Here is a 14,779-nt window from a genome sequence, read left to right as displayed (position 1 = left end):
TAAGGTTAGAAATTTGGAATAGTAAATTTGCTCTTTTTAAGTTAAATTAGTGACCATATAAAGAAAATTATTTTAAAACCATATTTTTGCAACAAAATCTTTAAATTTATATTCAAATTTGAAGGAAGGAAATTGAATTTAAAAAAAAAATAATTTTAGGTTAGAAAATTTAAAGTTTTTATGTTTAGAAATTTGGAATTGAAAATATTCGGTTTTTAGGTTTAAATTAGTATCCATATGAAGAAAATTATTTCAAAACCATATTTATGCAACAAAATCTTTTAATTTATATTAAAATTTTAAGGATTTTCAAGTTTAGGAAATTGAAATTTAAGGTTAGAAATTTGGAATAGTAAATTTGCTCTTTTTAAGTTAAATTAGTGATCATATAAAGAAAAATATTTTAAAAACATATTTTTGCAACAAAATCTTTTAATATATATTAAAATTTGAAGGAAGGAAATTGAATTTAAAAGAATTTTTTTTTAGGTTAGAAAATTTAAAATTTTTTAAGGTTAGAAATTTGGAATAACGAATATTCGGGTTTTAGATTTAAATTAGTATCTATATAGAGAAAATTATTTCAAATCTATATTTTTTTTAACAAAATCTTGTAATTTATATTAAAATTTTAAGGATTTTTTAGGTTAAAGAAATTGGTATTAAAATTTTTTGTTTAATTTTCTCTTAAATCTAAAAATATGAAATATTTTAGAAATTTCTTATTTAAGGAATGTTGTTATATATCTTTTACTTTTTTTTTTAAATTACAATTCTAGTTTAAAGGTAAGTGTTAACTTTTTTGTATAGCTTGTAAGCAGCATTAGAGGGTTTCAATGAGATTCTGTTTGTAAGGTCTTGATTGGTGTGTTTATATATTTGTTACAATATTCACAATATTGCTTAAAATGCTAATAATATTGTATACAAATAAAAATTGAAAACTTTAATTAGCTTTTAATTTTGGCTTAACTTAATTATAAATATCTTTCTAATATTGCATATAAATATTTGTTTCTTTTTTTTTGTTTCAAATTTAAACACATAAATTAAATAAAAATGTATTTCGTTTTATATATGTGATGTTTAAGTTTAAGAAAAAGAAAATTCGTCTTGGCCGAATTTATTAAAACTCAGCACTATTTTCTTTTTTGTATATCATGGAATTTTTTTTTTTTATAATGGAAGAGTTTTTTGTTTTGTAAGTTGTTTGATAAAAAATATAGGTTTTTTTCGAAACTAGTTTCCAAAATAGTGTTGAGTTAAATATTTTGAGCAGATCACAGTTGTTTTTAGAATATGTTAATGTCTTTTGTCTAACATAATTATCTCTTCGCCGCTATCGTCATTGTAGAGTATATCGTTTTCATCGTCATCCATGTCGTGTCGTTGTATGCCATCCTCACCCTCACCCTCATCGTCAGAGTTAATAATGCGTTTCAGATCGTCCTCCTCGTCATCATCGAAGTAGGGTTTAATGGTCATGCCCTCTGTTTGGAAATAAGTAATGAAAAAAAAAAATACAAAAAAAAACTGAGTAAAAAAAGGAAGAGTGTCTGAATATATTGCTTAAGAAAAATTGAAATTAGGGGGACTATAGCGGTTATATTAATGTATGAATCATGTATGAAGGTTCTTTCTTTCCAAAGCCCCCAAGGAAAGTTGATTTCAACAGACAGACGGACATGATGAATGATAAAGTTAAACAATAAAGGGTCTCTTAGTTCTTAAACATGTTTAGCAATTAGCGCCAACAGTTTTCAAAATGAAAACTTAAATTTGTAAAAATCTAGCTTTAATACCAACATTAAATTGAAATTATTGCTTGTATTAGAAACTAAATCCTAAAAAAAATAGTTAGTTTTAAGAAATATAACAACTTTTCCACTTACTTTTAATAGGCGATCTAAACAATTCCGTTTCCCCATCATCGCCATCATCCTCAAACAATTCCTTACCCTTTTGCGGCAGCAATGAGAAATTGTAATAGGGTTTATCGGCCCGATGACGGCGAGCCATAATGAATTGGGCACACAAAATACACATTACCACTCCTGTTATAATCACCAAACTGGCCAAGACAATGAAAACAAAACGTGGCATGCCCATGACATGCTCATTGCGATTTAATCTAAAGACCACATTTTTCACTTCCCTCGACTGCATGCCAACATTAACCAACCTAGTGGTTTCCAGAAAACGAGGAGCCTCTACCTTTAAAGTTATCTCGCCAATGGGTACATTTTTCAAAACATAAGAACCCATGCTATCGGTGAAATTGCGTATGTACTGCTTGATTATGGGTTTAACTATGGAAACCTTGGCATGTTGTATGGGATGATTGGACCAGTCCAATATAAAGCCTGTTACAGTGGCAGTATTTTCGGGCAGTAAACTGCCTATATGGCCCAAGGCCTTTACCTCACTGCGTCCGGTAACCAAAGTAAAAGGCGCCAGTTTAATTATACCCAAATCAGATATTTTTCCCTCTTTAACTTCTAACCGAGTAACGTGAGACTCAAAGTTGGGAGCACTTACTTCCAAAGCATAAACACCCTCGGGCAATATCAATTGGAAACGAGCCTCATTACGTGTCACATTATACACCGGCTTGTGGTCAATGACACGTATAAAAGCCTCTCTGATGGGTTGATTTTGTTGATTGTGTACAAAACCTTTGGCTCCGGTATCCACTAAATGCAGGAAATTCTTAAATTTCTCAATATTTTTACGCCATATAGAGGCTATATCGTTTTGAGAGGGCATGCTGCAGCAGGACAAGCCCAAGGTAAACATGGGTATATTGTACATTTTATAAAACAAATTGGTTAAACGTTCGGTTATATCATGTTTCAAAGAACGCGTAGAGGTTGAGGAGCACTGCAAGGGCGAGAAACTGAATTCGGTTTTTTCTATATTGTGGGCAAACTTTTCGAATATTTGCTCGCCTTTAGGATAACTGTAAAGAAAAGAAAATTTAACTTTAAAAAGTAGAATTTTCATAAAAAACTTAGCTTAATCTCACCTTAATTCCGAAGAACCTGAGGTAAATGTTAACATTAAATCAAATCTTTGATTATCCAAGAATTGTATTAACAAATCTCTTCTCTTTTCTGCTTCGGGACTTAAAATTCTTTCGCCCAATTCATTGCCTATCACTGGGTCACAGATTGTATGGCTTTTTTTTAAATTAAGAAACATTTTTTTTAATTATTATATATAAAGTTTAGTTTAATTATTAAGTTCTCAAACTTACTTATTGTTGTACATTTGAAAAACACTTTCGAAATTCTCGGTTACCGGCAAAAAGTATAAAATACTGCTTTGCAATAGTTTCAAAATTAAAGGTTCCCTTAATTTGTAGCCTTCAATAACATGACGTGCTAAATTCAGTGAAATTTCACGGCCCAAGGGGGAAGCGGAATCGAAGAAGGAGCTTAAAATCAATATTTTATATTTACTCTCCTCAGGAGCGCCAATCTGTAAAAGAGAGTTTTCAAATTAAGAGAAAAACAATACAAACTGATTCAGAAACACCACCGGAAATCAATTTTATAATTTTTGCAAGAAAATTACTCAATTTTCAAATAATTTTTGAGGGTTTTTGAAACAAAAAATTTAAAATTAATTTTCCCTTGGTGTTTCAGTAATAGTTCCTAGTTATTTTGAAATAAAAATGAAAGCTATATTCCAAACTTTAGTAAATTTTCTGCAGGAACTAAAATTTTGAAAAATTCTACTTCTAAATAGTTCAAATTCCACTTACATCCGATGTCAGCTTAATGGAATTGTAATAAAACCCAAACTCCGATTCGGCATAACCAAATGTTGCTATCTGGCCATTGCGGGCTTCAAATTCAGCCAAAGTGGATCTCAATTCGGAGTTGGTGTGATAACGTGTGTGCACCACATTCTCTATAATGCGATAATCATTGGCCGAAGCCCAATGTTGAGGATCATCGCGCATCAAAGTGATATCCAAACGCATAGAACGTTTAACAGCATCAATTTCCACCTCTTCACGTTGGGGCGTATAACTGAAAACAAAAATTGAATAATTAAAACCAAAAAATGAAAAAAATATAAGATTCCCTTACCCATCCGCCAACACCGTAACATTATGTCTGCCCGGCAAGGCCAGCTTCCAGTAATCACCATAAGTAGCTGTGTAAACCGGATGTTTGGCCCCATCTAAGATTACAGCCGCCCCCGTAACTGGGGTACCTATAGAGCTGCGCACAAAACCATGTATACCATAGTGCACCTGTTCTATGAACAGCAGTAAAGCTTCCCGATTATCTTGCCAATACTTAGGCAGTTCATGGGCCATAGGAAATTTATCACAACCCAATTCCAAAGTCAATTCCATTACACCCGCCTTCACATAATTCCAATCCTGCATGCCTCCCGTTACACTATACCACTGGGCACCATTGGTTATGCCATCCTGGAATATTTCATTCTTAAACAAAGGACAAGGGTCACCCAAATGCATGGTGGGATGAGCAGTTGCATATATTTTAGCCAAATGTTGAAACAATTCATTATCCTCCGTAGGATTTAATTTTCTACCCACATTGGCCATTCTCAAACGTGTCATGGGATCATTGAAATCATTTTCATTATCATCATAAGGATAATTGGCCACCAAGGAACCGCCATGCAAATTGGCCGACAATACAAACGGCAGCGATAAAGTCCAATTCATTAAGGCCAATACTTCGGGTTCCGTTACCTTGTTATACTTATCGGTACCATATTGATCTGGGAAATTACGATTCAAATCCACATTATGAGCATTAGCGCGACCCAAACCACTTGTCTTATCACCTTCCTTAGATATTTCATAGCCATCGGGATTCATGGAATACAAAAAATGCATTCTGGTATTATTCACCATCTTGGTAATGCGTTCATCAAACATATAACGTTCACAGATATATTTCGTTAACAATATAAGCATTTCCTTGCCCACCACCTCATTGCCATGCATATTGGCCACATATTTGAATTCCGGTACACTGGGCACATGTTGTCCCGGTGTCACGGAAATTTCCAATACCCAGAGATCACGATTTTGTACAGATTTTCCTATGGAATACAGTCTTGTTATGGACGGATAAGTATCGGCAATGTCGCGTAGGAATCTGGTTTAAGCGAAAGGGGGAGAAAAGAAAAAATTAATTTAAATTAAAATCGGATTTGATTTATTGAATTTATGAACCTGTGATTATCAAAAAATTTTATAAATTTTTTCAAAACAAAAAGCCTTTGAATGATGTTTAAGAATTGTTTTATGGTATGGATTGCTGACATTTTTTTAATTCTGAATTAAGATTTTATTAAATTATGCTTAAATTGAATAAACTAATTCGAAACTCTGAAATTTTAAAATATTTTTGATCTAAAAAAGTATTTGTAATCTTATGTTAATAATTTTACATAATTTTGAGGACTTTTTAAAAAAGTAGTAAAAAAGTACTTTTAGGAAAAAAGTACTTTTTTGTTTTATAAACCATTTTTCAGCGTCATGATATAAAAATGGGCTCTAAAAGCTTTTTTAAATTAATTTAGATAAATTTGAGGATTTTTAAAATAGTAGTAATTAATTTACTTACTTTTGAGGACTTTTTTAAAAAGGTAGTAAAAAAGTACATTTGGGAAAATGGTACTTTATTTGTATTATATACCATTTTTCGGTGTCATGACTAAAATTGTATTTGAAATGCTTTTTTTAAAATGTTGTAAAAAGTTTTTTTTGGAAAAAAAGTACTTTTTTGGTATTTAAAATTTTTTTTACTGTTATGATATAAAACCAGACTTTTTTCATTAATTTACGTACTTTTGAGGATTTTTTTTAAAAAGGTACTAAAAAAGTACATTTAGAAAAAAGTACTTTTTTGTATTATAAACCAGTTTTTAGTGCCATTATCTAAAATTGTTTTGAAAAGCTTTTTTAAATTAATTTTTCTACTTTTGAGGACTTTTTAAAAAAGGTAGTAAATAGTACTTTTGCGAAAAAAGTACTTTTTATGGATTTTAAAAAATTGTTCACTGTGATGATATAAAACAAGGCTTTTTCATTAATTTATCGACTTTTGAGAACATTTTAAAAAGGTAGTAAAAAAGTACTTTTAGGAAAAGTGTACTTTTTTTGTTTCATAAAACATTTTTCAGTGTCATGACATAAAACTGTATTTAAAATGCTTATTTAAATTATTTTACATACATCTGGAGAACTTTTTAAAAAGGTAGTAAAAAGGTACTATTGGAAAAAAGTACTTTTTTCGATTTTTAAAAAATTTTCACTGTTATGATATAAAACAAGTTTTGAAAAGCTTTTTTAAATAAATTTTTCTACTTTTGAGTACTTTTTAAAAAAGGTAGTAAAAAGTACTTTTGCGAAAAAAGTACTTTTTATGGATTTTAAAAAAATTTTCACTCTTATGATATAAAACCAGGCTTTTTCATTAATTTACGTAATTTTGAGGAACGTAGTATAAAAGGTACTTTTGTAAAAAAGTACTTTTTTAGATTTTAAACAGTTTTTCACTGTTATGATATAAAATTGTATTTTAAATGCTTTTTTTTAATTAATTTATGTACTTTGAGGACTTTTTTAAAAAGGTAGTAAAAAGGTACTTTTGGGAAAAAAGTAGTTTTTTGTTTTATAAAACAGTTTTTTACTGTTATGATATAAAATTGTATTTTAAATGCTAATTTAAATTAATTTACATACTTTTAAAAACTATTTAAAAAGGTAGTAAAAAGGGATTTTTGGGGAAAAAGTACTTTTTTAGATTTTAAAAAATTTTTCACTGTTATGATATAAAACAAGACATTTTTCATTAATTTTTTAAGTAATAAAAAGGTACTTTTTGGGGAAAAAAGTACTAAAAAGTACAGAGAAAATTTAGTTATTTCTATTTCAAATTTCACTTTTATGTTATTTTTCTGAAAAAAGGACACATAGTGAACGTATCAGATCACATAGTGAACGTATCCTAGATCAATATATATACCAATTTTAGTCTCAATATTTGATCATTATGTAAACCAATTTAACCTCAATCATAGATCTTTATAAAGATCAATTTTAGCCTCCATCCTAGATCTTAATATAGAAAAATATTTGCCTCGATCGAAGGGCAGTATTAAGATCTTTATATAGACCAAATTTAGCCTCAATCCTAGGTCAATATATAGACCAATTTTAGCCTCAATCTTGGATCATGATATAAACCATTTTTAGCCACAATCCTAGATCTTTATGTAGAACAATTTCAGCATCACTATTATATCTTTATATAGACGAAGGGAAATATTAGATCTTTATATAGACCAATTTTAGCCTCAATCCTAGACCATTATATACACCAATTTTAGCCTCAATTTTGGATCATTATATAAACCAATTTTAGCCTCAATCCTAGATCTTTATGTGGAACAATTTCAGCCTGAATACTATATCTTTAAATGAATAAATGTTAGCCTCGATCGAAGGGAAATATTAGATCTGTATATAGACAAATTTTAGCCTCAATTCTAGACCATAATATAGAATAATGTTAGCCTCGATCGAAGATCAAATTTAGATCTTAATATAGACCAATTTAGATCTTTATATAGACAAATGTTAGCCTATCAATCCTAGATCTTTATGTAGGACAATTTCAGTCTCAATCGTAGATCTTTATATTGACAAATTTTAGCCTCGATCGTAGGGCAGTATTAGATCTTTATATAGAACAATTTTAGCCTCAATCCTATATCTTTATATAGACCAATTTTAGCCTCAATCGTAGATCTTAATATTGACAAATGTTAGCCTCGATCGAAGATCAAAATTAAATCTTTATATAGATCAATTTTAGCCTCGATCGAAGGGCAATATTAAGATCTTTATATAGACCAATTTTAGGATCAATCCTAGATCTTTGTGTAGAGCAATTTTTGCCAAAATTAGAACTTTATATACACCAATTTTAGTCTCAATCCCAGATCTTTTTATAGACAAATGTTAGCCTCGATCGAAGGGCCAATTTTAGACCAATTTTATCCTCAATCCTAGACAAATATAGAACAGTTTTAGCCTCATTCGTAGATCTTTATATAGACAAATATGTAGACCAATTTTAGTCTCAATCATAATCAATTTTAGTCTCAATCATAAATACCAATTTTAACCTCAATCATAAATCTTTAGTACAATATCAATCTTGTCTTTATCTTTATATTTAATAAGAAATGTTACAGAAACGTTCACTTTAACATTTTACTCATTTACATGCTGTTTTTCAAATAGTGTAACATTTTGAGAGGTTAAAGGCAACATTTTCAATATGTTACTCTTCAACAGGGCAACATTTAAATGATAAGAAAAATTACAGAAACGCTCATAATTGTTGTTAGAAATCCCCTGTCTATACTTGACAAATATTTATCATAAACATTTGCTGTCAAGACAAAGTTGTCTGAGCAAAAGCATTAACAATTATGCCATGACGAAGCACCTGATAATTTTTTATCTTGACAGCCAGTTTGACATTTATCATGCTAAAAATGTATCTGGTATAGACAGTGGGGAACAAATTATATTTTCTAAGACTCCCTTTAGTTTTTCTGTAATATTTATCTAAATTCTTTCTAAATTAATATTTAATTGTATTTTAATAACCAAAAATTTATACAAACTTTTCCAAGGCCGTAAAATTATGATGTTCAAATTTGGTGGGCGTTAAAAAGCCGCCATTTTTCTCAATATCCTCGGCAGTATCAGCGCGTTCAACTTTTACCTTACGGAAATCACCTAAAATGGAATATATAATAGAAATATTTTCAGGAATGACAAAGAAATAGTATGAGTAGAAAAATAAATAAAATATTAATGAAAATGTAAATGTAAAACTAAATTAAGGATGCAAACTGAAAATGATTTAATATATTGTATAATTTAGCCACTCCCCAACTACAATAAATGGTGCATTTTGAAAATAAAATTAAAAATGGAGAATGATATTAATTATGAGTGAAAGAAATGGAAACCAATAATCCTTAAAAATAATTTACTTTCCGGTGGGTTTGGTTTTTTGCTTAATAAATTTTATTTATTTAGCAATAATCGTTACACGTTACATACACAGAGATTAGAGTTTTTTTTTTTTATTTTTGTTTTAACAATAATAATTGCAAATACATTTATATATAATTAATATTTTAAGTTTGATATTTTTTATTTTGCTTGTTTATATTTTTATTGGGTTACATTTTATGATTTACTAAAAAAAAAATTTATTTAATAAAATTCTTAGTATTTTTCAATAACAATTTTGTTTTTGTAGAAAAAGTGTTGATACATAATACAATAATTGATTTATTTTCTTTCTTGTATAGTTTGTTGCAGTAGTAGGACCTTTGTTAAATTGTTTATGTAATATTTAATAGTTAAAATTATTAAAATTTTTGTATTCATTATAATATATAGGAGATGTAAGTGTTTTAAGAAACAATATTATAAAACAAATAGCAATAAAGAAAAACAAATAAATTAATTAAAGAAAAAATTCAAAATCCAAGTTCAAATTGTTTTATTATACTTTTTACCATAACTGGCAAGGGTATCTATAAGTTTTTAATTACTTTTGTAATCTTTACATTTTTCCTTATGTCATTTTGTATGTTGAAATCATTTCTCCGTAACCCCAAAATAACTTACAAACATGATTAATACATCAATATATCCGCTATAGTCCCCTTTGGATTGCTATTCAAAATGGAGAAAATCGGTCCACAAATGACTGAGATATAAACAAAAAACCAAGACTACCTCGATTTTTGATAAATTTTCTATAGCTGGCTTACAAAGTCATTGATATAGACAATATGGATATCAAATGATAGATATTTCAAAGACCTTTCCAATGATGTATATAACATCATAGTAATTCGGATCTACAAGGGGTCAAAATCTGGAAAATATTTTTTAAACCGAATATTTTTTTTTTTTTTAAAAAACCCAATTACCCTAGAATTGTGTTTTAAGCTTATTTTTTCACTATTAAAATGTTGTCAAGCAAAAAATTTAAAAAAAATTTTGGGACTAAAAAAAATTTTATTTCACTAAAAAAAATTAAAAAAAAAAATTTTCACTAAAAAAAATTTAAAATTTCTAAAATTTTTTCTGAAAAAAAAACAATTAAATAAAAAAAATTTCACTAAAAAATTATAGTTTTTTTGTAATTTTACTTTGGTGAAGCTTATATAGGATTCGGTAGAGCCGAATATAGCCCTCTTATTTGATTTTAACATAGTTTATAATTATCCAACAAATTTAATTTGGAAATTTGGTTTTATAAAGTTTTTTAATGATAAAACACAGGTCCTTGGTAAATTTTCGTAATGGTGCATCACTGCAGTTAGGCTCTTATAAACGCATAATTGGCAGCACTGTCTTATGTCAAACTGATAGTGATGCCACATATTTATTTTAGCGACATATTTTCAGAAGCAAAAATTTGCAGATTTTTGCATCAAAAATTAACGAACGTTTCCATACGGATCTATTTTAGGGCCTGATTCAAAAAAACAACTGGAACACAATTTTCAAATTATTGTAGGAAAAACCCTCAACAATTATTTGAAAACTGAATGAATTTCATATGAAAATCGTTTTCCGGTCTTGTTTCTATATCAAGTCCTTATGATTTAGCAAGTTATACTCAATCCAAGTTCCCTCTTTTATAAAGTTTTTCTTAGAGTAAAATCTTGAATTCATTCCATAAAACCTTTCCCAACAAACTAAATTATTTAGCTTCATTCAAAAGACACTCATTTGAATGGAATTTATACATTCATGAATTAATTCATAATAAACATCATTCAACTTTTGAATGCTTAAATTTTTGTTAATTAAAATTCTAATCCAAATTAAATGAAAATAATTTTTCTTCCTTCAAATTTATTTTTGAAAGCAAGTAAGTGCTGGTTCACATACTTCAAGTTTACTTGAGCAAGTCTTCAGTTTACAGAAGAGAGAGAAAGAAAAAGAGGAAAATCTTTCCAATTCCTTCTCCTCTCTCATCTACAAACTCAAGACTTGCGGAAGTAAACTTGGAGTGTCTGAACCAGCACTAAGAGAGCTATATTCGTCTATGACGAATCTTATAAGTCATTCACCAAAAAAAAATTTGGGTGAAAAAGTTTTTTTATTGAAAAATAAAATATTTTGGTGAAAAAAAACAATTTTTTTGTTAAAAAAAAATTCGGGTTAAAAAATATTTTTCCCGATTTTGACCCATGTCGATCCGAATTTCTTGGAAATATCTATCACTACTAGGATCGCCCGGTGGTCGAAATTCGTTATTTGTGTTTCAACCTAACAAATTTCAAGTTTTAAAACCCTTTAGTTTCGCATTGATATCAAAGATTTTGTTTGAAATTGTGTTCTTCAGATCTAGTTTCCACAGAAAGATATTTAGAACGGTTCATTTGTATTGAAAAATATCACCCTTAAAACTAGATGGGTTCAGGTAAGCTTTAGAGATGTTATTGTTGGAAAGTGCGACCTTCAGAACTAATTCTAGAGAAGTGTTACGGAGCTAACACTTGTTTTTTAGCACGATTCGTGAGAACTAGTTCATCAAACAATGATGGAAAGAAATGAATGCTGGAATAAAATCAACCATTTATAGGAACAGTTCTAAAACTAGTTGCACCTCCAGTGATTTGTTTTAAAAACCACAACCTATTGATTTGTATTAAAAACTGTTACATTTAGAACTAGTTCAGAATAGTAGTTGAGGATTAGCTGCATGAACATTGCAAAATTTTCAATATTGTATGTAAATAAAGGAATGCTGGAATACAATCAATCATTCATAGGAACAATTTTAAAACCAGTTGTGTCATCAGTCATTCGCATTTAAAACTGTTGCATTTTGAACTAGTTCCTAGTAGTTGAGGATTAACTAAATTTTGCTCTTTTCTCGTAGCTATTACATGATATTTACAACAATTTTGGTTCCTTAATCCTTAATCAATGATTCATATTGAAAAATCTCCCTTAGAACTAGTTCTATGAAAGTTTTACACTGTAAATAATCCAACATTCTTAGGAATAGTTCTAGAACTAGTTTTTCTAGCAGTGATGTTTGTTTGAAACTGTTAAACTTGCAGTTAAATATCATGAATTAATTTTAGGAATACTTTACAGAGCAAACAATCAATCTATCTAAACCGTTCTAAAACTAGTTCTATAATCTATAATCTCTTTCAGAACTAGTTCCAAGAAGTTTTTGAGTATTAACTTTGTAAGTAGGAGAAAATCAACTTCGGCACGGCATTATCAAACTGCATTACCAATCAAATAACAAAATTTTTAAAATTCAAACCAATTTAGCAAAAAATCGTACTCAAACAACATTTTTATTAGTTGTTAAAATGTTTTGTTAATTGTTTTATAAAATGGATACAATCTAAATGAACGCATCGAATTCCCACAAATTCTTAACAAATTTGGGTTTTTATAAATCAGAAAAAATAAATATTCATCGCAGTCTCACAAATTATATATTTTCTGGGTCTTTACAAAACTCTAAGATGATCTAGTTATGTCCGTCCGTCTGTCTTTCTGTTGAAGGCACGATGCACAGGAAAGGACTTAGGAGGATGAAATTTTCCTACAAAATGTACAAAAATCATTGTCAGTATTTTCTAAATTTCAAATGTTGTAAGAATTTCTTTGGTAAATTAAAAATAAATTGTCTTTCGCTAATAGAAAGGGCTAAAAATTAAAAAAAAAACAGTCTGTTAGTTCCGCCATTCGGAAAATTCATTTACAATACATTTGCAATATATTTTTAATCTATTTTTCTCTTAAACATTTAAAAAAAATGTTCACCCAGTTTTTATAACCGTTTAAAAAGCAATTTACTTTATTTATGTCCATTTAAAATTTAGCTGAGATACAAAACCATTTAACTCACAAAATACGAAAATCATTTTTATAAATTTTATTAAAAGAAATTCTAACATAAATCAAAAAAAACAATCATTTAAATATTATATATTTTCTCCTTGTAAAATAAAATTTAAAAAGTAGTTACCTGGTTTTACATTTAAACCAACGATTTGGTAATTATTGCAAAACAATATATAAATTTTTTAACACTTAACGTTGTGGACAACATGACGCTAAAGGCCTTGCGGCAGTTTTTATTTCTTAAGTTTCAAAACTAAAATAATAAAGTGTTATTACATACATAATATGAAATAATAATGGCCAGTGCATGTAAATGCAACGAAAAGGAATAAATATTGACTGACATTTTGTAGACATTTAAAGCAACAATGAATATTTAAAATATTGTTTGTTGTTTGTGCTTTGGCTTAAATATTAATTATTTATTGGGTAATAAACATAACAATGTATTTAAAACTTAACGATTTTTGTTAAAAATTGAATTTTCTAGCCAACAAAGTAAACCAGTCAGTGGTGGGCATAAAGAGAACATGGAACATGTTATGTACTTTCCTTTTCTAATCTAATTTTGTATATTTTGTGTCTTAACTGATAATTTTTATGAGCTTCATTGACATTCGTAATGCTTATAGGTAAATGACAGATTATTTTCGTCCCATGGTGGCGAACACTGATTTAAATTGATACCGACATGACTGTTTCACTTTTACAACAATTTCTGTAGAAGTTTTCATAACGAGGTTGAGGGGAGGAACCTGGGTAAACAAATCCTCCATATATATCCTGCCATCTCGAGGATTGTCTATTGTAATATGTTCCTTATAAAAGATCTCTGATACATTGTTTACATCTACTAAGTATCTGTTAAGTCTCCAATGTTCAAGGCCACTGTTTTAATGGTTATAAAATAATATGTTCCTTAATGAATTACAGCGTCAGCGATCCACAAACAAATTGCCTGTACCTCGATCGAAAATAATTCTATCGCGATCGATTGAAATTGAATATCTCAATATTGAAAACTTTCAATCGACTGAGAAGGAGCTTCTCAATCTGCAGAATTTGGTAGTAATGCATTTCGACGCATATCGGTTTGTGTACAGAAGAGAATAAGTCATAACAAATCCTTATATGCGAATGATCAGCTTTAGAAGAGGGTTAAGCTGATAAACTAAATGTATTTTAGACGCTAACATTAATAAAAATTCATTCATTAAAACATTTAATTCACAGAGTGTTGCCTACCAGTGAAATTCCAATTCTACGGAAAACTCTTTTAATCAATTAACCTAAATGAATGAATGAAGATCAGTATCCACGAATGAAGGAATCCATGAATGAATGAAAAAAATAATGAAGATCAGTATCCAGTGAATGAATATAAGTCCCCCGAGAATGAAGATCAGTATCCAGTGAATGAAGATCAGTACCCAATGAATGAAGATCAGTCCCCAGTGAATGAGAATCAGTCCCCCGAGAATGAAGATCAGTCCCCAGTGAATGAGGATCAGTCCCCCGAGAATGAAGATCAGTATTCAGTGAATAAAGCTACCTCTAGTGAATGAAAATCAGTCTCTAGCGAATGATTAGTCCCCAGTGAATGAAGATCAGTCCCCCAAGAATGAAGATCAGTATCCAGTGAATGAAGATCAGTACCCAGTGAATGAAGATCAGTACCCAGTGAATGAATATCAGTCCCCAGTGAATGAGGATCAGTCCCCAATGAATGAGGATCAGTCCCCAGTGAATGAGGATCAGTCCCAAATGAATAAAGCTATCTCTAGTGAATGAAGATCAGTC

The 14,779-nt window shown here is 29.2% G+C and overlaps 1 protein-coding gene across 3 annotated transcripts in view; it reads right to left on the bottom strand.

Annotated features, from left to right (window-relative positions):
• Window positions 1-858: 858 nt before the first annotated feature.
• Window positions 859-14,779, bottom strand: part of svr (Carboxypeptidase D svr) — a 64,832-nt gene continuing 50,911 nt past the window's right edge. For all 3 annotated transcript variants that reach the window (XM_065510350.1, XM_065510351.1, XM_065510353.1), the window contains exons 5-11: window positions 8,695-8,809; window positions 4,098-5,147; window positions 3,767-4,037; window positions 3,257-3,480; window positions 3,026-3,178; window positions 1,893-2,959; window positions 859-1,490 (exon numbers count right to left, since the gene is read on the bottom strand). In XM_065510350.1, the coding sequence (XP_065366422.1) occupies window positions 1,303-1,490; window positions 1,893-2,959; window positions 3,026-3,178; window positions 3,257-3,480; window positions 3,767-4,037; window positions 4,098-5,147; window positions 8,695-8,809 (3,068 nt within the window). In that variant the 3' untranslated portion in view covers window positions 859-1,302. The remainder of the gene's footprint in view (window positions 1,491-1,892; window positions 2,960-3,025; window positions 3,179-3,256; window positions 3,481-3,766; window positions 4,038-4,097; window positions 5,148-8,694; window positions 8,810-14,779) is intronic.

Source organism: Calliphora vicina, chromosome 4 (assembly GCF_958450345.1).
Source record: "Calliphora vicina chromosome 4, idCalVici1.1, whole genome shotgun sequence".
NCBI lineage: Eukaryota > Metazoa > Arthropoda > Insecta > Diptera > Calliphoridae > Calliphora > Calliphora vicina.
This window is presented reverse-complemented; position numbering and strand designations above follow the sequence as displayed.